This window comes from Corvus kubaryi, unplaced genomic scaffold (genome assembly GCF_017639235.1).
Source record: "Corvus kubaryi isolate FWS band 111438036 unplaced genomic scaffold, C.kubaryi_AGA036_p1.0 36849, whole genome shotgun sequence".
Taxonomy (NCBI): Eukaryota; Metazoa; Chordata; class Aves; order Passeriformes; family Corvidae; genus Corvus; species Corvus kubaryi.
Genome location: NW_024580968.1, coordinates 1 through 20,329, shown reverse-complemented (window position 1 = coordinate 20,329; position 20,329 = coordinate 1). Strand labels below are relative to the sequence as shown.

Genomic DNA, 20,329 nt, shown 5'->3' with positions numbered 1-20,329 from the left:
CCATTCCTCCTGGGATGGAGGGGTCAGAGCCATCAGAGCCATTCCTCCTGGGATAGAGGGATCAGAGCCATTCCTCCCGGGATGGAGGGATCAGAGCTGTTCCTCCTGGGATAGAGGGATCAGAGCCGTTCCTCCTGGGATAGAGGGATCAGAGCCATTCCTCCCAGGATGAAGGGATCAGAGCCACTCCTCCTGAGATGGAGGAATCAGAGCTGTTCCTCCTGGGATAGAGGAATCAGAGCCATTCCTCCCGGGATGAAGGGGCCAGAGCCATTCCTCCTGAGATGGCGGGATCAGAGCCATTCCTCCTGGGATGGAGGGCTCAGAGCCACCAGCAGGTTTTCCCAGCCCCATCCCAGCAGCTCCAGGTCCCCGCGGGTGCTCACCCTGGCACACCACAAAGATCTCGGCAGACTCGTTGCGGGAGGCCTGGGGCTTGGTGGCCTGGACCTTCTGGAAGAACTGCTGGAAGATCCAGAGCAGGGGCTGGTAGTCCCGGGAACGGAAAACCTTGGTGATGAACCAGCCACCCTTGCACAGGAACTCACAGGCCAACTTCAGGGCCATGAGGGTCAGGTTGGCTGCAGCAAGAGAGAAGAGAGAGTGAGGGAATGACCCTTCCCTGGGAGGGTGGGGAAGGCTGGGATGGGTTCCCAGAGCAGCTGGGGCTGCCCCTGGATCCCTGGCAGTGCCCAGGCCAGGCTGGACATTGGGGCTGGGAGCAGCCTGGGACAGTGGGAGGTGTCCCTGCCAGGGCAGGGGGGGCACTGGAGGGGCTTTAAGGTCCTTTCCAACCCCAGCCAGGGTGGAATTCTCAGAGAGCACTGCGATGTCCCCGTCCCCCCGGGTCCCCACGCAGCCCCACCCTGTGAGTAGGCATCGTGCACCCAGCTGGCTCCCACGTTGGGCGCTCCATCGTTCAGAACCACGTCCACCTTCCACGTCTGCAGCTCCTTGCGCAGGGCCTGTGGGATGGGGACACCCGTCTGTCCCTCACCCAGAGCCCCACCCCACCTGCTGTGCCCCCCCTGCCCCCACAGGGACCTGTGCAGCCCCAGGCCAGCGGGGGACACCTGGGGCGGTACCTGGCGGCACTTCTCGGTGGTGATGTCCTCCTGCAGCGTCACCACGTTGGGAATGGGCTTGATGGGCACCAGATCCACCCCTGGTTGAGGAGAGACACCAAAACCCCCTCAAAAGAGGCTCCCATGTGGCTTCCCCACCCTCCTCCTCCTCCTCCTAGGATCCCCTTCCCCTGTCACATCCAGGGGCTGGGCTGGACGTCGCTGCCCGCAGCTCTGGCCAAAGCCCAGCACTCACCGATGATGAGGCTGGACACCGGCATGAACTTGGAAGCCACCTGGAGCCTGGGCAGAACAGAGAGGAGCGAAGCTGCAGCAGCACCCCAGGAGAGTCCTCGGCGCTGGGCTGCGCTCCCAGGGGTGGGGCCGAGGACAGGGACACCACAAGGAGCACCCAGGACACCCTGGGGCAGCCGGGGGCACTGAGGGGCCCATCCCCACTCACCACCCGCCGGGGGCCGCACACAGGTCCAGCACCGCCCGCGCCTTCTGCAGGAACTGGAACTTGCGGTTGAGCTGCAGCAGCTTGAAGGAGGAGCGGGAGCGGAAGCCTGGGGGGGAGCAGGGGGTTATTGGGGTCCCAGGGCCGGCAGCCCCCCCGTCCCCCACTGCGGGCAGGGCCCTCACCCGTCTCCTTGGCCAGGTGGTAGAACTTGTCCCGCCGGCTCTTGCCCAGTTTGCTTTTCTTGCCCATGGCGGCGGCGGGGCGGCCCCGACGGGGGGCTGGGATGTGCCGTCAGCCGAGGGCTCGGGCCTGGGGGGGAACAGGGCTGAGGGGCGGCCTGGGGTCCCCGAGGCTCTGCAGGAGAGCCCCGGTGCCCCTCAGGGTCCTCTCAGGGTCCCCTCCAGTGCCCGCTGTGTCTCCTTAGCTCTCTCAGTGCTCCTCCCCGCAGTGCCCCCCAGTTCCTCCCTCAGTGTCCCCCCGGTGCCCCCCCGGTGCCGCCCTCGTGGCTCCCGTCATTGCCCCCCAGGCCCACCCGCACCCCGCTGAAGCCTCTGAGCCACCTCGGCTCCAGGTCCCCCAGCCCTGACAGCGCCGTGCCGCCGTCCCCAGCCCGAGCCGCCGCCTCCGGACACCGAGCCGGTCCCGATCCCGACCCCGCTCCCGATCCAGACCCTGATCCCGCTCCCGATCCAGACCCCGATCCCGATCCAGACCCCGATCCAGACCCTGATCCCGGTCCCAATCCGGCTCCCGATCCAGACCCTGATCCCGGTCCCGATCCAGACCCTGATCCCGATCCAGACCCCGCTCCCGATCCAGACCCTGATCCCGGTCCTGCTCCCGGTCCCTCCGCGTGCCCGCGCCGCTTTCCCGGCGTGCTCCGCGCGAACCACCCAGCTTCCGCTTCCTCCTGCTGGAGCCGCCATTTTAGGAGTGGCGCACCCCCCCTCCGCAGCCAGCGGGTGGAAGAAGGGGAAGGATAACGGGGCACCTCGAAGGTTTGGGAAATAATAACGGGTCCGCTCGGTGCCGCGTTCACCGCCCTTTCCTTCCCCTGCCGTGCTTTACTACACGGAGGAATCACCTTTGACCATTCCAAGATGGCGGCGCAGTCCCGACAGGAGTGACCGGCCATTGCGCACGCGCACTGTGCCCACCCGAGCGGGGCGCGTTTCGGAGAGGAAGTGACGCCATCACGGCGGGCGCGCAGGGGCCGGGCAGCGGAAGGCGGCGGCCGCCATCTTTGTTGGGGCCCGATGCCGGCGGAGAAGATGGCGCTGGACGGGCCCGAGCAGGTGCGGACGGGCCGGGACCGCGCTGGGGCTGAACCGGCGGGGCTCGGGCAGGGATCGGAGCGCTCCGTGCTGCCCCGGCTCTGCTGCGGCCGGGGCTGCTCGGGGCCTGGCAGCGCCGTGACTCGGCGAGTCTCGCCTCGGCGGCCCCGGGAAGGCGACGGGGCCAGAGGGGCGGGCCGGGATCGGGATCGGGGTCTGGATCGGGAGCGGGGTCGGGATCGGGAGCGGGGTCGGGATCGGGATCGGGGCCGGGGGCTGCTGTGGGCGCTGCTGAGAGGGATGAAAAAGGGGGACCCAGGACTGGGCTTGGGGGCGTCGGGAAGGGAGTGAGGGGGTGGAAGGGGCCACTGGGGACCCGGGGCGGGGAATTGGGGCCTGGGGACAGGGGATGGGAGGGTCGGGGCTGCTGATGGGCGAGTTGGGGCTCTGCGGGGGGTGCTGAGCTGCGCTGTTGCAGATGGAGATGGACGATGGCAAGGGCGGCTCGGGGCTCCGGCAGTATTACCTGTCCAAGATCGAGGAGCTGCAGGTGAGCTGCGCTGCACGGCACCGAGGCACCGAGGCACGGGCCTCACAGCCCGCGGGGCGCGGCCCTGTCCCTGAGCTGTCCCAGGGGTGTCGGCGGGCAGGAGCTGGGGCTGTGCTCGGAGCTGGGAGCGCTGCTGCCCTGCCTGAGGGGCTGTCCCCGGCCAGGTCCCTGTCCCAGTGCCAGAGGGCAGGGATGGATGGGATATTGGGCAGGAATTGTTCCCTGGGAGGGTGGGCAGGCCCTGGCACAGGGTGCCCAGAGCAGCTGGGGCTGCCCCTGGATCCCTGGCAGTGCCCAAGGCCAGGCTGGACACTGGGGCTGGGAGCAGCCTGGGACAGTGGGAGGTGTCCCTGCCAGGGCAGGGGTGGCACTGGAGGGGCTTTGAGGTCCCTTCCAACCCAGAGCACTCCATGGTTCTGTGCTAAAAGCCGGGGTGCTGGATGTGGGTGAGCCCAGCACAGCCCCCTCAGCAAAGCCTTTGCCCTCCAGCTCATCGTGAATGAGAAGAGCCAGAACCTGCGGCGGCTGCAGGCGCAGAGGAACGAGCTCAACGCCAAGGGTGGGGCCTGGAGCTGCCTCTGCTCACCTGGGGTGTGGGCTGGGGGCGCTGGGCTGGGCTGGGGTCTCTGGGCTGGACTTTGGGGGTCTCTGAGCTGGGGACTCTGAGCTGGGCTTTGGGGGTCTCTGAGCTGGGCTTTGGGGGTCTCTGAGCTGGGCTTTGGGGGGCTCCATCCCCCGCGGCCCGTGCTGAGCTGTCCCGTCACCGTCCCCAGTGCGGCTGCTGCGGGAGGAGCTGCAGCTGCTGCAGGAGCAGGGATCCTACGTGGGAGAGGTGGTGAGAGCCATGGACAAGAAGAAGGTGCTGGTCAAGGTACGAGGCCGAGCTGCCCCGAGGGTGCCAGGGCTGCGGGACCTCCCAGCGTCCCCACGGGGGATGGGCCGGCTCTGCTGGGCCTGGGGCTGCTGCCAGGCCCTGTGGGTGTCCCTCGGCAGGGAACCCCCAGGGAAACCACTCCTGGGGGTGTTGGCTCCTTTGCAGGTGCACCCAGAGGGGAAGTTCGTGGTGGACGTGGACAAGAACATCGACATCAATGACGTGAGTGGCCGGGGCTGCGGGGGGTGCCCAGGGCTGGCAAGGACACCCAGCCCCCCGCGTGTCCCCACAGGTGACCCCCAACTGCCGCGTGGCCCTGCGCAACGACAGCTACACCCTGCACAAGATCCTGCCCAACAAGGTGGACCCGCTCGTGTCCCTCATGATGGTGGAGAAGGTCCCGGACTCCACCTACGAGATGATCGGGGGCCTGGACAAGCAGATCAAGGAGATCAAGGAGGTCATCGAGCTGCCCGTGAAGCACCCGGAGCTCTTTGAGGCGCTGGGCATCGCCCAGCCCAAGGCAAGTGCTGCCCTGGGGGGGTCCCTGGGCTGTCCCCGCGCCCCCAGCCAGGCTCTGAGGTGCCACGGGGCTGTTGCAGGGGGTGCTGCTCTACGGCCCCCCCGGCACGGGGAAGACGCTGCTGGCCAGGGCCGTGGCCCATCACACCGACTGCACCTTCATCCGCGTGTCCGGCTCCGAGCTTGTGCAGAAGTTCATCGGGGAAGGTAACGGGGGCGGGGGGTGGCTCTGGGGCACCTCGGGGCTGGGTGGCCCCGGGGCCAGGCTGAGCCCCGTGGCCCCCAGGGGCCCGCATGGTGCGGGAGCTGTTCGTGATGGCCCGGGAGCATGCGCCCTCCATCATCTTCATGGACGAGATCGACTCCATCGGCTCGTCCCGCCTGGAGGGTGGCTCGGGCGGCGACAGCGAGGTGCAGCGCACCATGCTCGAGCTCCTCAACCAGCTCGACGGCTTCGAGGCCACCAAGAACATCAAGGTAGAGGGGCCAGCCCTGCCTGGGGCCCTGGCAGCCCCACGGTGCCTGGGGTGCTGACAGCTGTGCCTCCCCGGGCAGGTGATCATGGCCACCAACAGGATCGACATCCTGGACTCGGCCCTGCTGCGCCCTGGCCGCATCGACAGGAAAATCGAGTTCCCCCCTCCCAACGAGGAGGTACCAGAGCCACCCCAGCTGGCCCTGTCCCTGCTGTCCCCACTCTGTCCCTGGGAGCCATTCTGGGGCTCCAACCCTCCCTGTGCCCTGCTCCAGGCCCGCCTGGACATCCTCAAGATCCACTCCCGGAAGATGAACCTGACCCGGGGCATCAACCTGCGGAAAATCGCGGAGCTGATGCCGGGGGCCTCAGGGGCTGAGGTGAAGGTGAGCTGGGGAGCCTGGGGACAGCGGGGCTGGCACGGGGGGCACGGCTGACGTCCCTGTGCCGTCCCCTCAGGGCGTGTGCACAGAGGCGGGGATGTACGCGCTGAGGGAGAGGAGGGTGCACGTCACACAGGAGGACTTCGAGATGGCCGTGGCCAAGGTGGGTGCCAGGGGCTCGGTGGCACCGGGGGTGACGGGGGCACAAAGTGTCCTGGGCAGTGTTTGCCAGGAGCTGGGAGCTGCAGGGGGACAGACGAGGGGGTTGTCACCATGTGACTGACACGGGAGGGGCTGCTGGGACAGAGCCTGGCTGGCCGGAGAGGCTGCTGAGCCCTCGCTGTGCAGGGCTAAAACGTGGCCTTGGAGGCGTTTTTGGGGTAATTAACACCCAGTTTGGGTGCTCAATGTTGGACCCGGCCCTGTCCCCTCCCCCAGGTGATGCAGAAGGACAGTGAGAAGAACATGTCCATCAAGAAGCTCTGGAAGTAACGGTGAGGCCGGGGCTGCTCCCGCTGTGCCGTCAATAAAGAGCTGCTGTGGCCAGGCCTGGGCGCTGACTGGGGACTGATTGGGGACGGGGTGGGGGCTGCAGGACACTGCACCCCCCCAGAGCTGCAGGACACAGCACACACCCCACAGAGCTGCTGCTAACTGCTTTTATTAGAAAAGATCCAAAATAGACAAAAACTGGTTACACAAGAGGCAGAGCAGGCACCCCTGAGCCCGACCCTGGGAATCTGTAAACGCCCCCCCACCTCGGGAGCCTGCAGGGGGGCCAAGGCACTTGAGCGGCAGTGGCACTGGTGGCACTGGTGGCACTGGTGGCACCGTGCCCGTGGTCCCCTCCCTCCTCCCCAGTATCTCCAGTTCTGGTGCCCCCACTGCCCGCAGGCTCCTGGGGCACAGCCACCCCCTCTGCCCCCCAGACCTCGTCCAGACAAGTGGTTCATGATGGAATTACATCAAACAGCGGGAGGGGGGGAAGGAATAAACTGATTGTCACAAACTGAACCCCAATCCCCGGTTCCGTGTGCCCAGAGCAGCCCTGGGAGCCCCCTCGAGCCCCTGCAGAGCCTAGTGCAGGAAGAGGAACTCAATCAATATATATTAATTAGCTCATCAAATACAAACCCACTGTACAAAACGCTGCCTTTTTCTTTTTTTTTTTTTGTTTTTCGTTTGTTTTTTTTTTTTTTTATATAAAACCTGTTCACAAAAATAGTGCAAAACGTCGGGGGAGCTGGCGTTTGGAATGACGAACTTTGGTTGAGAGGGCAGGGCGGGGCCTGCTGGGCTCGGCCTGGGGCTGGCAGCTCCTCCCCCGGGCACGGGCAGCGCTTCCCGGCTCCCGGAGGATTTTTGGGAGCGCCAGAGAAGCGGGAATCCCGCGGGGGCTGCGCGGGGAGGGGCGCGATGCAAAGCGGAGGAGGCGCTGCGGGGGGAGCGGGGACCCCGCTGTGCTCGGCCCGGGGGTCCAGGGGGGCCGGGGGGCTCCCACCCCCCTCCAGGCACGTCGGGTCTATGCAAGTGCTGAGGCTTCCAGTCGGTACCGTGCGGCTCGGGCGGCGGCGCGGGGGCGGCCCGGGCCCCCCGCCTTAGGTGAGGCGGATCCCGAGCACTTGTTCCAGTTCCTGCCGGCGCTGCTGGACCTGGGGACAGCGCGGCCGTCAGGGGGGCACGGGGGACGCTGGCCCAGGGGGGGGTCACTGCCGGCCCAGCGCCGTGCCCAGCCCCCAGCTCACCTTGGCAAAGATGTGCCTGCCCACGGCCTCCTGCGCCCAGGGCTGTTGGTAGAACTCGGCCCGCCGCTCCTCCTCGGGGTTCCCGATCACATCCGTGATGATCTGACAGGAGCACCGGGAATGAGCTCCACGGCGGATCCAGCCCCTCCCTGGGCTCCAGGGACAGATCCAGCCCCTCCCAGCCCCTCCCTGGACTCCAGGATGGACCCAGGCCCCTCTCTGAGCTCCAGGGTCAGACCCAGACCCCTCCCAGCCCCTCCCTCAGCCCCATGAGGAATCCAAACACCTCCCTGAGCCCCAGCATGGACCCAGAGCCCTCTCTGAGCTCCAGGATGGACCCAGACCCCACCCAGCCCCTCACTCTGCCCAGCCCCAGGGCTTCAGAATCATGGAATTGTTAGGGTTGGAAAAGACCTTCAAGCCTTACCCCAACACCACCACCATGTTCACCCCTGCCCCTGTCCCCAAGTGCCACATCCATGGCTTTGATCCCCTCCAGGGATGGGGACTCCACCTCCACCCCTGCCCTGGGCAGCTGTGCCAGGGCTGGACACCCCTTCCATGAAGAAATTTTTCTCAATATCCAACCCAAACCTCCCTCACAATTGCTCCCCTTTACCTTGAGGTCCCTCCTCTGGGATTTGATCCATTCCTGGATGAAATCCTGGGGGTTGTTGCTGAAGCTCAGCATGAAATCCCTCTGTGTCTTCAGCTGGTTGATGGACTCGATGGTCTCGTGGATCTGGGGAGGTGATGGGGTCAGAGGAGCTGTGTCCCCACAGGACACGGCCACCCCAGCCCCCAGGGCTGTCCCCTGCCGCTGTCCCCTCCCACCTTGGCATCCAGGGAGGCGATTTCCTGCTGGTTGGTGGTGGAGGCCAGGAAATTGCTCATCTGGGCTTTGAGGGGATCGTCCACCTCCACGTCGATGTCGTAGCAGGCCGTCTTCTTCTGGTCGTTGGGGTCCACACTGAGGGAACGGGGTTGGGGGCACCTGCTGAGCTGCTGGGGCTGGATGGAGCCCCGACAGCAACACAGGGCCCCAGGAAGCCCCAGATTTGGTGGTTCTTCCCCCTCCCAGGTGACTTGTGCTGGTCCTTCAGGCTCCTCAAAGCCTCCTGCCCGCCCAGCCCATGGAGGCCCCCCAAGTCCCGGGGACACTGCCCAGCCCACTGCCCACCCACGGGGCACCCCAGGACACTGCCCAGCCCAGTGCCCACCCAACGGGGCACCCCAGGACACTGCCCACCCACGGGGCACCCCAGGACACTGCCCACCCACGGGATGCCCCAGGACACTGCCCAGCCCAGTGCCCACCCACGGGGCACCCCCAGTCCTGGGGACACTGCCCAGCCCAGTGCCCACCCTATGGGGCACCCCCAGTCGTGGAGACACTGCCCAGCCCAGTGCCCACTCTGCAGAGCCCCCAGGGGCAGTGCCCACGCCGTGCCCCCACCTGATGGTGTGGTTGATGATGATGGGGTCCGGGTGCTGCAGGAGCCCCGCCAGCTTCATGGGGATCTCGGAGAAGCGCATTCGGACACAGTTGAAGATCTAGGGGGCAGAGCAGAGCCTCTGGCACCCTCACCTGTGCACCAGGTGGGGCATCCCCAAGCTGGTGCTGCAAGCCAGAGCCCGGGGAAGGGGCACAAGCAGAGCCTGGAGGGGCTGTGGGAGGCGGGAACGCGCCGGTACCTGGCGGAAGTAGCGGTTGCAGTTGATGAACTCCTTCTCGTGGCTGTCCTGCAGTTTGTTGTGTTTGATGTAGAGCCACAGGGCCTGCATGATGCTGGCCCTGGTCTGGGTGTGCACGCCCAGCAGCCGCGCCAGCCGCGGGTCCAGCTTGTACTGGGGGGGCTGCGGGGACAGCCGGGCTCAGCCGCGGAGCCGGCCAGGGCTGCCAGAGCAGAGCCCAGCCTCTGCCCCACCCCGACAGCCAGCCCGGAGCACCGGGAACCCCATGGGTCCTGGGACAGAAGGGTGGGGACCCCAGCCCTCCCTGGGCAGCCTGTCCCAGTTTTTAGCCCCCTTTCCATGGAGAAACTCCTCCTGCAGCCTGAGGAAGAGGCGCTCGGAGTGTCCCACACAGCCCCTGTGCCCATGCCCAGAGCTCCCCGTGCTCCTTCCAATCCCTGCATCCCCCCACCCTCACCCGAGGCCCTGTCCCAGTTTTTAACTCTTTCCATGGAGAAATTCCTCCTGAAGCCCAAAGCAGGGGGAGTGTCTGTGTCTGTCTGGCCCTCGGGAGTGTCCCTCACAGCCCCGCTGTCACTGCGGGTCCCTGCCTGGAGCTCCCCCTGCTCCTTTCACTCCCTGCACCCCCAATCCCTCATCCAAGGCCCTGGCTCAGCCCATCCCCACCCCTGGCTGTCCCCAGGTGGCCCCAGGCCGTACCTGGTGGTCCAGCATGAGCAGCAGGGTGCACTTCACATTGACATCCCCGGGACGCTTCACCTGGAAGCCGTCGGTCTCCTGGGTCGTGGGCATCCGGTGCCACTGCAAGGGACAACAGGGACACTGCTCGGGCCAAGGCCATGGTGGCCACCTGCCAGCGGGGGCTGTGCCAGCAGAGCTGGGCTGGGGCTCTGGGCAGCCTCTGGCACAGCCCCACAGCCTGGGGCAGCCCCTGATCCCAGTGGGGTCAGCTCAGAGCCCTCCCAGCCCAGCCCAGCCCAGGATGTGCTCCAGCACCGGGATGGAGCAGCACTGGGATGGACTGGGGCAGCTCCAGCCCTGGTGTCCAGGGCTCCCACAGCTTCCCATCAACCCTGCAGGGAACGGGCATCAGAGCTGCTCCCAATCCCCCCTGGAATGGGATTCAGCCTCTCCACAGCATCTCCCGGGGGAAAAGCACGAGCTGGGAGCACCCAGCAAAGCTCTGATCCCTCTCCAAGGCACTGCTTAACCCCCCCAGGGACCCTCCAGCTCAGGGGCAGGCAGAGGGCAAATCCTTCTTGCCACATGGCACTGGGATGAGCCCCTGTGGGATCTGTGCCAGGCTGGGGGGAGCCGCCTCTGGAGCCGCGTCCCTGCCCCTCGCACCCCACAGCTCCGGCCCCGCTGAGCTGAGCTGTGCCAGGGGAGAAAATGCATCCCTAAACTTGGGCTGGGGAAGCTGGAGAGCCCAGCCCCCCCCGCCCCTAGCCCCAAAAACCCAGCAGGGCAGGCCCTGGGCTGGGGCTGAGCATCCCGAGGGAGCAGCAGGGCCACGTCCCCATTTCCCAGCGGGACCCTGCCCACCTCACCTCCACCAGGTGATTGTCCGGCCCGTAGAGCTCCTTGTCCAGCTCAATCACGAGGCTCTTGAAGAAGGAGGAGAACTTCCTCTTCTGCTTGCTGGGCTGCAGACAGGGCAGCAGAGATGCCGGATCCCAAATCCAGCCCCAGACCCCGGAGTAGAGCGGGGGCCGCCCCAGCTGAGCTCTCAGCACAGCACCAGAGCTCCCAGCACCTCCTCATCCCTCCTGGATCATCCCCACGGACCAGAGCTCCTCCTCCCACCTCCTCATTCCTCCTGGATGGTCCTGATGGACCAGCTCCTCCTCCCACCATCACTCCATCCCTCCTGGATCATCCTCACGGAGCAGAGCTCCTCCCCTCACCACCACCCTCCATCCCTCCGGGATCCCCATGGACCAGAGCTCCTGCCCCATCCCTCCATCCCTGCTGGTCCTCACATCCTCCAGCAGCTTCCCCTCCACACGGAGCTCCCAGGAGGCCACGCGCTCCCCGCCCTCTCCTTCCTCCTTGGCCGGGGTGAAGGTGTTGGAGATGTAAATCCGGAGCTTCCGCTTTTGCTGTGGAACGGGAACAGAGCGAGGCAGGAGCGGAGTGAGGGGCACTGCAGCACCCACTGCCGGGTCAGGGTGAGAGGAACGGCCTCAAGGCACGTTTAGATGGGATATCAGGGAAAATTCATCCCCAGGAAGGGCTGTGAAACATTGGAATGGGCTGCCCTGGGCAGAGCTGGAATCCCCCAGCGCTCGAAGCGTCCAGGAAACTCCTGGATATCCCACCTGGGGCCATGGCTTAGTGTCATGGTTGGACTTGATGACCTTACAGGGTTTTTCCAACCTTAAGAATCCCGTGATTCCATGAATCCACGATTCGCAGCCCCCCACTCACCGTCAGGGGTTTCTTGATGGCCTCCTGGATCTCCATCCTCTTCCGAGCAATGGTTTGGTCCAGCTTGCGCTCGAAGGCCAGGAGGTCCATGTAGGCCTGGGATTCTGGGACCAGCTCCCGGATCTGGACACAGGAATGGTCAATCCCGGTGTGCTGGGATGGGCTGGGTCCCCCCACAGCCCCAGCAGCCAGGGGGACACCAGGTGACCAGTCCAGCACCCAGCTCTTATTTTAAACCCAGCCTGGAGCCCGGCAAAGCTCTGCCCAAACCAGTGTGGAGCCTGTCGCTGTTCCCAGCAGCATTCCTGGTGTCCCAGCATGGAATGGAACCCTGGAATCCCAAGAGGGACTCGGAGGGACCTCCTGAGATCTCCACCCCACCCCATTCCTGCTCCTCGCTTGCTCAGAGTCCAACTTAACCCACCCCAACCCTCCCCTGCAACGCCAAGGGAGAGACAGAAACATCCCAGGGTGCTTTGGGATTGAGCAGAAATTCCCAGCAGGCACAAGGGAACTCGGGGAGATCCCCCCCACCCTGGCATGAGGGGACACTCACCCTCTGTGGCAGCACCTTGTCAGCCATCTTCCTCCTCTTCACCCTGGGAAACAGGGAACAGTCACAGCTCCCACGGGACAGCCGCTCCTGCCCGTGGGGGGAGGGGTACTGGGAAAGACTCTTCCCCAGAGGGTGCTGGGCACTGCCCAGGCTCCCCAGGGAATGGTCCCGGCCCCGAGGCTGCCAGAGCTGCAGGAGCGCTGGGACAGCGCTGCCAGGGATGCCCAGGGTGGGGTTGTTGGGGTGTCTGGGCAGGGCCAGGCTGGGACTGGCCGATCCTGGGGGTCCCTTCCAGCCCAGGATATTCCAGGGGGAAGGTGTTGGATGTTAGAGCCCGACACCAGGGAAGGAAATCCAGGAAATCCTGGAGCAAGGGGAAGTGATACAAGGCAAAGCCAGGGCCTGCAGGACAGAATTCCCAAATTTCCCCTCTGGAAGCAGCCATCCCATTCTCCCAGTGCTGCCAACCAAAGCCACTGTCAGGAACTCCCTTAAACCCAGCTCAAACCAAACCCTGCTGTGGTGGGGCTGAAATCCTGGGAAAACCCAGCTCAGCTGGGCCCGATCCTGCCCAGTGCAGATTCCCACCATCCCGAGCCCATCCCAGCGCCCGCCGAGCTCCTGCAGAGCCTGGGCACAGCAGGGAATGCCCTGCCCCTGCTTTCCTGCACGGGACACGGGGCCAGGAGCACCACGGGGCCAGGGCACCGGGGAGTCCCAGCTCTCCAGCTGCACATGGAGCAGCAGGATCACACAGGAGGGATCCAGGGTCGCACAGGAGGGATCCAGGATGGCACAGGAGGGATCCAGGATGGCACAGGAGGGGTCCAGGGAACGCTGGATGCTCCAGAAGGACTCTCAAGGACAGCTCAGAGTCCCTCTCTGGAGCAATTCCTGCCCCATCCGACCCCTCCTGCCCGCAGGGTCTGGATACCCCAGAGCAGCTGGCAGCTCCCCTGATCCGCTGGCTGGGAGCAGGGAATGCCAGCCAGCTGAGCCTGGCTGATCCCAGATCCCAGCGCCCAGCCTGGGGTGGCTCTGATGTCCCTGTGGCTGCCAGGCTGCTCCCTGATCCCAGCTGGCTCCGGCTGTGCAGCTGCCGGGATGCTCCGGGAGGGAGCAATGGAGCTCCAGGGAAGGGAAAGGGAGCTGAGCATCCATAAGCACCAAGGGATCCTGCCTGGAGACTCCTGGAGTCAGGAAACCCTCATGGGGAGGGATCAGCAGGGCTGTGAACTCACGAGGAGCTCCTGGCAGAGCCCAGAGAGCCCTGCCCTGCCTGCAGCTCCAGGGGGCATCCCTAAAACCCGCCAGCCCCATCCCGCCCTTCCCTAAAACCCGCCAGCCCCATCCCGCCCTTCCCTAAAACCTGCCAGCCCCATCCTGCCCTTCCCTAAAACCCCCCAGCCCCATCCCGCCCTTCCAGCCACATCTGTGCCCGCCAGAGCCACCAGGGACCCCTGGGAGCACGAGGAAGACCCCCAGGAGCTGCTGCTGGGGACACCACGAGGCTCTTCGGCTCCTGGTGTGGACATCAGAGCGAGGGGAAGCTGCAGACTGAGGGATCTCTGCCCCCATCCTGAAACATTCCCGAGCCCCACAGGTGCTGGGCTGGAGGAAAGCCCTGCTGGTCCCCCCTGCAGCAGGACAGGAGCTGTGGCACTCTGCACAGTGGGACACTTGTGACACACTCGAGTGGGGACCTGGAGAGGCTCTGGGGTCTTAAAGAGAGTCAAACACTGACTGGACACCGCCCTGGGATCCCTGTCCCGGATGGAATCACATCCATGTTTTTACAGCTCTGTACCTGCACTGAGAGCTCGTTTACCCCTACACTTATATTAGATATTATTTACAGTTATATGGATATTCCCAGAACAGGGCTCTCCTGTGCTCTGGGGGATTTTCCCAGCAGAAAATCCTGTTGGGACTGAATTCTTGTGCCTGGCTCGAACAAAGCAGCTCCTGGATGGAGAACATGAGCTGAAACACCCTGGATTCGTTGGGAAGCAGGGACGCCGCCTCCCATCAGCACGGACGAGCGTGGCAGCCCTGGGAACGTTCAAGGACAGGGCTTGGAGCACCCTGGGCTGGTGGAAGGTGCCCTGCCCACAGTGGGGTGGCACTGGATGGGTTTAAGCTCCTTGCACCCCAACCATTCCATGATTTTATGACGTGCAGGACCCCCCCCCATCCCAAGGGAATCCCCCCTGGAGGGGACATCCCAGCCCTTACCCTCTCCTGGGGGTGGCCATGGGTGGCTGTGCCTGAGGGGTCAGCAGGCGCTTCCTGAAGGGATCCATCATGGCCTGGGGCAGGCCGGGCCTCAGCGGGGTCGCTGCTCCGTAGGGGGGGGCTCCCGGGGGTCCCACCTGCAGCCCGGTCATGGGCATCCTGCTCCCGGGGGGCATCCCGGGGCGCTGCTGGAAAACAGGGACACGGGGGTTAAACAGGGCCCTGACACGGTGCCACCCACCAGGTGCCACCCAGCCGAGGGTGAATCCTGGGGCAGGGAATGACAGCAGACGGAAGGAGAAGCCATGGGGCACAGGGAAGCCTGGCCTGGCAGCAGTGGAGGCCAAGCCCCGCTGGTGGCCCCGTGCCACCACCCCACAGCTGCACAAGGACACTGCCAGACACGTCCCCACGCCGGGCAGCTCGCGGGTTCCCCTCTGGAAAGCAGCACCAGCGGGGGAGCAGGGCAATCCCAGCTCCTCCCACAGGCAGGAAGGAAGGGAGGGATGGAGCAGCCAGCTCCTGTCCTTCCCCTCCAGGGACACACACCGGGAATTCGGGAGCCACGGCACAACCCCGAGGGGTCCCAGCCCTGGCAGCCCCTCTGCACCCCCAGAGCGCTGACCAGCAGCACCCACTGGTGCCTCGGGTGCCACTGGGTTGTCCCCACTGGGGACAGCCGGTCCCAGCCCCCACCAGCCCCCGCTCCTCCTCCTCCTCCAGCAGCTTCCCGGGATCCTTTGATCCTCGGCTCCCCCTGCCAAGGTGGGAGGCTGCGAGAGCCACCGAGCCAGCAGAGCAGCATTTCTGCCCTGCCCCGGGCCCCTGACGTGCCAGGACATCCCCACAGCTCGGCAGGGCAGGCAGCCAAGGGAACAGCTCACTCCCTGCACATAGGGATTCACCTGGGAGCAAACCCGGGATGCAGCAGGGTCGGGAACACGGGGTGCAGCCGGCCTGTCCTCCACAGCCCAGAGCTGCAGCAGGGGTTGGTTTGATGGTGCTGCAGCCTCAAAAACCCTAAAAACCACCCCCACCTCCGTGAGCAGCTGCTAAACACGAACCCAAGGGTCTGAGCTGCCCCGTGCCCATGCCAGGGGGAGATCCCAGAGGAGCGCTGTGCTCCAGCCGGGAGCAGGGCACAGCAGGGCCCCAGGATTAGCGCTGCACGAGGAAGCTCAAAGCCCGCCAGGCGCAGGCTGAGCCCGTTACACAACAAACACAACCCCACACTCGGCTCCAGAGCCTCTGCAGCAGCAGCCCCAGAGCCCGGGCTCTGAGCTGCCCTTGCCCCAGGGCAGGAGGCTCCTTTTTCCTCCTCCCAGCTCCCAGATGTTCCTCTCCTTCCGCTCAGCCCCCTTTGCGCAAGGCCTCGTGACTCTGGCAGCAGCAGTGAGGGCGAGCAGGGCCAGCAGCACCTTTCTGTGCCAAAACCACAAGGCCAGGACCCAATTTCTGTGGGTTTATCGAGAAATCCGTTGTGGCAGGGTCGGGAGGACCCACACCCTGTGTAACGTGACAAACACAGTAAATACTGTTCTTCCACAGCCCAGAGCTGCAGCAGGGGTTGGTTTGATGGCGCTGCAGCCTCAAAAACCCTAAAACCACCCTCACCTCCGTGAGAAGCTGCTAAACACGGAGCCAAGGGTCTGAGCTGCCCCTGGCGCCCGTGCCAGGGGGAGATCCCAGAGGAGAAGGATCAGCTCCGGCAGGGCTGGGTAACCCCTGTGCGACCCAAACCTGTGCTGACACCTGCCAGGGCTTCTGGAGAGCACAGAAACCCCCAGAAGGAGCTGGGAAACTTTTGATTTGGAATTCCTGGGCCCCAGGAGCAGGTCAGTGCAGAGGCCAGGCTGGAAGCAGAGCCTGCATTCCCTGGAGCCACCGGGAAACCCTGCCCCGGGTAGTTTTCAGTGCCTGGAGGGGCAGGGAGGTTCCAGGGCTACAGAGACATTCCCTGTCCTGGGAATGCTGTCAGGAGCTTGCCTGGAGCTGACCCAGCTGTGCCCAGCTCCTGTCCTTCAGCCAGGGCAGCCCTGAGGCCTCTCCTCCCTCCTTCTGCCACTCCGTGGAGCAAGTTTCGGATCTACCCCTGAAATGAGAGGTTTGGAGGCTTCTGGGAGTCTTTGACAGCTCCACGTCCTTGGGGCAGGTCTCTGGCGTGTGCAGCTGCTCCTTCCAGGGCTCCACTGGGACAATTCCATGGGCAGGGAGAGGTTCAGCACAAGGACACATGGATTTGTCTCACTTTAACGTCCCCATCACCTCCCAAAGCATCTGTGAACCATCAGGCACAGCTCAGCTGCCCGGGCAGCGACTTCCAGCCCACAGGGACCCACGTTGGATTGCCCAGATGAGCAGTAAGGGGACAGCAGAACGCTCCACACGGATTTTTCCCCTCGCTTTACCCTCAGGATTTTCACATTTGCAACAGAGAAGCCTCTTGGCTCAACCAGACTTGCCCCCAAAGGCTCCCAGACCCTTCTGACACAAGCCCAGCCTAAAACCTGCAGCCAAGCCAGGCAGCAGCACCAGAGCGCAGGGTGAAGGCTGTCCCCAGCCCCTTTTGGAAAGCCTGGCAATTCCCAGGATGCAGAGGGCTTAAACTCAGGAAATTTGATTAAACCAGCTCCAAGCAGGAGCTCGTTCCTGCCCAGCACCCCCTGTCCCTGTGCCACCCCCGGGGCCGCCCCGTCCCCTCCCCTCAGAGGGGCGGACAAAGGGCAAACCCTGCAAGCTCAGCGCGAGGAACAGCCTGGATCCCGGCCAGCCTTCCCTGCGGAGCCTCTGGAAGCAGGACAGCAAACAGCTCCTGTCTGTCCCTGCCAGGGCCGGCCGAGGGATGGGGCTGCGCTGGGGGTTCATCCCAGGTCACCGTGCAGGCCACGGGCCCCGGGGCAGCTCTGCTCGGAACCGGCCCCGGCTGAATCCAGCGGCAGGCTGGAAGGATTCCCGAGGGATGTTTGCTGGCATGGCAGGAGCCTCCGAGCCTGCCAAAGGCCCCTTCTTGAGGAAGCGCAGCCCAGAAGTCGGGGGCTGGTCGCAGAAAGGAGAAGCAATAAATCTCAGGATGGATCTGCAGGAAGAAGCTGGGCTGGAGAGAGAACTTGAGGCAAAGCAGGAATTGTGCAAACAGCTCCAGAGCCTCTTCCAGGATCCTGGCTCTTCCCTGCACCTCCCCAGCCAGGGGGAAGGCTCCTCCCTACAGCCACCCCAGGATCCAGCTCCGTGCACACCGACAGGGAACCAGGGAGCCAGAGTCCACATCCATCCTCGCCCGGGGCTCTGGGAGCAGAGCCTGGCCCAGCACCAGGAGCTCTTCTGCGAGATCCTCCCCTCGTGCAGCAGCACTTCCCGTGGGGATATGGAAACCACCCCTGTTCAAGCTCCACACTGGGCTGGGCTCAAGGAGAGCTCGGCTGCCCAGGGCTTTGCATGGACTGGGATCAACTGAACCCCCAGCACACCCCAAAAGGGTGATTTTTCCCCTTTGTTCCTCCTTATCTGTGAGCAAATCCCTCTTGGGAGGGTGCCAGGGAGAGCCTGGGCTGCTGCTGGCACAGACCTCGAGCTGGGAGGTGCTGCTGGGATGGAGATGCTGCTGCAAACTCTGCTGCAGCTCCCTGCAAGCCCCCAAATCCCCCACGCTCGGAAAACCTCAGTGTGTGAGACACGAGGAGCTCCAGGAGGCAGATCTCAGCTGAAAACCGGACAGGAGGAAGTGGTAAATCAACGGGAGAAGGGCACAGCACAGGCACAGCCCCCAGCAGAGCCAGGACATGTCCTGGAATGCCTCCAGCAGCAGCAGGGCTGTGTGGGCTGGACAAACCTGCCTGTCCACAGCCCCACAGCCCGAGCCCTGCACCTCCCAGGGCAGGGAAAGGAGAGGTCTCAGGGATTCAGATCCCACAGGGGCAGCAGCAGGAACAAGGAACAAAGGGTTGGCTCCTCCTGAGAGCTGCAGGAGGCTCTGGGGAGGAGCAGAGCTGGGCCTGGCACAAACCCTGCCCGTGGTGTTCCTGCAGCGCCAAACTCTCCGGGAACGGCCTCGGGGGCTCCCGGGAAGGCCCTGTGGAAGCAGAGGGAGCAAAGCCCTGGAGGTGCTGCTGCTCCCCCTCCACTGTCATGTCCCCAGGAGCAGCAGAGCAGAGCGTGCCTGGGCTCTGCCGCTGCCCTCCTCCCCCTGCTCCAAGGGACAGTGTCCATCTGCTTTGGATCAGCGCTGGAAGCAGCTCCAGGCTCGGGCTCTGATGAAACCTGCCCTGGAAAGCCTCTCCCTCGGGAAGGGTGGGGTTATCCAGCACAAGCAGCTTTCTGGAGCAGCTCCAGCCCTGGCTGTTGTCCCCCGGCCCCCTCCAAGCCCATCCTAAGCGCTCCACGAGCAGCAGCCCTGCTCTCCCTGCCCCCAAAGGGGTGGATTTCCCCTGCACTGCACCCTCTCCAACATGTCCAGGCCTCCCCAGTTTCACCTGGCACAACATTCCACACTTCTTCGGCTCCTCCGTCCCGCTGCCCCCGTGGATTTCTCCATGAAGCACGACTTTCCTTCCCACTGCCATCTGCCCAGGGACGGGATCACCGAGCTGCTTCCAGGCTTGGCAGTTCTGGGACTGCAGCAGCCTCCTGTCCCAGGGAATCCAGGCTCTGTCTTCCCAACATGTGCCAGTAAAACCCCTTTAATGGGGACCTAATTCTGCACCAGGGAAGCATCGGCTGGGGGTAACTGCAGGGCCTGAGTGCTGCATTCATCCCACACGGATCCACGCTGCTCCAGGCCACAGTGCCAACCCCAAAACTCGGGAAAAACTCTCCTAAACCTGGAACCACCACCTGAAAAAACAGGAAGGCTCCTTCTGGCTGAACTTCCATGGAACAGCACAACCTGGATGCTGGGGCTCAGCCTGTAATCCCTGCTGCTCCAGGGACAGGGATCAGGGTGGGGGATGTGCCCACACCCCCCACACACAGCCTGATCCTCCTGCTCCTGGGAAAAGGCCTCTCCTTCCTGCTCCAGGCACGGCACCGGCCCCTGGCTGCTCTGGAAACATCAGCTGCCCCCAGAGGGAGTGATCCCCTCGGATTCCCTGCCGGGGCTGCCAGGAGATCCCAGAAGGCACACGAGGATGTCCAAAGGACGAGCATATGTTTAATAATCCCGAGATCAAAGCCCCTAAGCCCTCGTTAGCCTGGCCAGGGCCCCTTGTGTCTCCTGGTGCCCAAACAACGCAGCTCTTCCTTAAACTGGGACAGAAGCAAGCCCCGGGGGGATGGCAGCGATGGGAGGGGCTGTTTTCCCCAGCCTGGGAATTGCAAAACAAAGGGCAGACCCTCTGGATGCTCTCTTTTCCCAGGCTCAGGGAGAGGCTGCTCAGCGCCAGCCCCGGGGCTGGATCCCGCTGGATCCCGGGGGGACATCACGGCAGGGACATCACGGCGGGGACATCACCCCCTGCTCCCGACACCTGCTGCCACCTCAGCAGCGGGCAAGCAGCATCTGCCAGCCTGTTTACCCGGCTGCTCCCGGCTGGCTCCAGCTTCCCAGCTAGATTTTGCACCCTGCACATGCAAGGTCAGGCAGTGCCCCCGCCTCGAGTTACCGGCGCCTCACGCTCGGCCAGCTCAGCTTCCAACAGCATTTTCTGCCGTTTTTAAGGCTGCAGGAGGAAGTTGTTTCCTTCTCCTGTGTTAAGGAGCCAGAACCTCCCTGAGCTTGGTTTATTTCCTGAGTTTTAAATCATGCAAATCAGGCACAGCTCCGGAGGAGGCGGCCCAGGAGAAGGTGTTGCACAACTGGGCTCCTCCATTTCCAGCCTGCCTGGAACACTGAGCTTTACACCCGAAAACTCATTCCCAAAATAATCAGCACGAGATTGGGAGCGAACTGAGAAGCCGGGTGTGCAAGCGGGAGCAGGAATGCGTGTCAGGATGTACTTCTCACTGCTGGAATCTCACAGAATCCTGGAATGGGTTGGGTTGGAAGGGACCTCAAAGCCCCTCCAGCCCCACCCCTGCCATGGGCAGGGACACCTCCCACTGCCCCAGGCTGCTCCCAGCCCCAATGTC

The 20,329-nt window shown here is 64.4% G+C and overlaps 3 protein-coding genes across 7 annotated transcripts in view; 1 reads left to right on the top strand and 2 right to left on the bottom strand.

Annotated features, from left to right (window-relative positions):
• The window catches only part of FTSJ3 (FtsJ RNA 2'-O-methyltransferase 3), an 8,203-nt gene extending 5,751 nt beyond the window's left edge, over window positions 1-2,452 (bottom strand). Inside the window, exons 1-7 of one of the 3 annotated variants that reach the window (XM_042020165.1) lie at window positions 2,349-2,452; window positions 1,710-1,836; window positions 1,528-1,633; window positions 1,321-1,367; window positions 1,086-1,165; window positions 866-965; window positions 387-581 (exon numbers count right to left, since the gene is read on the bottom strand). In XM_042020165.1, coding sequence (XP_041876099.1) covers window positions 387-581; window positions 866-965; window positions 1,086-1,165; window positions 1,321-1,367; window positions 1,528-1,633; window positions 1,710-1,776 — 595 coding nt within the window. In that variant the 5' untranslated portion in view covers window positions 1,777-1,836; window positions 2,349-2,452. Of the gene's footprint in view, window positions 1-386; window positions 582-865; window positions 966-1,085; window positions 1,166-1,320; window positions 1,368-1,527; window positions 1,634-1,709; window positions 1,976-2,198; window positions 2,219-2,348 lie in introns of those variants that run through there. The other 2 variants (XM_042020167.1, XM_042020166.1) reach the window with 2 other exon arrangements.
• Window positions 2,453-2,718: 266 nt separating this feature from the next.
• Window positions 2,719-6,153, top strand: PSMC5 (proteasome 26S subunit, ATPase 5). 2 transcript variants are annotated; one of them, XM_042020171.1, is made up of 12 exons: window positions 2,719-2,822; window positions 3,280-3,351; window positions 3,841-3,910; window positions 4,125-4,222; window positions 4,391-4,447; window positions 4,518-4,748; window positions 4,828-4,954; window positions 5,034-5,224; window positions 5,303-5,401; window positions 5,498-5,608; window positions 5,682-5,768; window positions 6,044-6,153. In XM_042020171.1, the coding sequence occupies exons 1-12, from the start codon at window positions 2,784-2,786 to the stop codon at window positions 6,095-6,097; spliced, it is 1,236 nt and encodes a 411-aa protein (XP_041876105.1). In that variant the 5' UTR covers window positions 2,719-2,783; the 3' UTR covers window positions 6,098-6,153. The 2 variants fall into 2 exon arrangements, with proteins under 2 accessions (XP_041876105.1, XP_041876106.1); XM_042020172.1 differs by lacking the exons at window positions 2,719-2,822; window positions 3,841-3,910 and having other exon boundaries at window positions 3,287-3,351.
• Window positions 6,154-6,250: 97 nt separating this feature from the next.
• On the bottom strand, window positions 6,251-14,493 carry SMARCD2 (SWI/SNF related, matrix associated, actin dependent regulator of chromatin, subfamily d, member 2). Of its 2 annotated transcripts, XM_042020168.1 has the most exons (12): window positions 14,267-14,489; window positions 12,032-12,074; window positions 11,476-11,598; window positions 11,028-11,147; window positions 10,596-10,691; window positions 9,745-9,846; window positions 9,046-9,207; window positions 8,807-8,904; window positions 8,185-8,320; window positions 7,970-8,092; window positions 7,351-7,452; window positions 6,251-7,257 (listed from the first exon to the last, which is right to left on the bottom strand). In XM_042020168.1, exons 1-12 carry the CDS (start codon window positions 14,440-14,442, stop codon window positions 7,204-7,206), a joined length of 1,335 nt encoding a protein of 444 aa, XP_041876102.1. In that variant the 5' UTR covers window positions 14,443-14,489; the 3' UTR covers window positions 6,251-7,203. The 2 variants fall into 2 exon arrangements, with proteins under 2 accessions (XP_041876102.1, XP_041876104.1); XM_042020170.1 differs by lacking the exon at window positions 9,046-9,207 and having other exon boundaries at window positions 14,267-14,493.
• Between the last annotated feature and the right edge of the window lie 5,836 nt (window positions 14,494-20,329).

What these genes read in the sequence shown, in the direction of transcription:
- SMARCD2 (XM_042020168.1), bottom strand. Translation starts at nt 14,442, where the DNA reads ATGCCCCCCGGGAGCAGGATGCCCATGACCGGGCTGCAGGTGGGACCC. An exon ending in ATGGCCACCCCCAGGAGAGG is followed by an intron (nt 12,075 to 14,266) that starts GTAAGGGCTGGG and finishes CCTGTTTCCCAG; the next exon opens with GGTGAAGAGGAGGAAGATGG. An exon ending in CGGACAATCACCTGGTGGAG is followed by an intron (nt 9,847 to 10,595) that starts GTGAGGTGGGCA and finishes TGTCCCTTGCAG; the next exon opens with TGGCACCGGATGCCCACGAC.
- PSMC5 (XM_042020171.1), top strand. Translation starts at nt 2,784, where the DNA reads ATGCCGGCGGAGAAGATGGCGCTGGACGGGCCCGAGCAG. An exon ending in GAACGAGCTCAACGCCAAGG is followed by an intron (nt 3,911 to 4,124) that starts GTGGGGCCTGGA and finishes CACCGTCCCCAG; the next exon opens with TGCGGCTGCTGCGGGAGGAG. An exon ending in AGAAGAAGGTGCTGGTCAAG is followed by an intron (nt 4,223 to 4,390) that starts GTACGAGGCCGA and finishes GCTCCTTTGCAG; the next exon opens with GTGCACCCAGAGGGGAAGTT.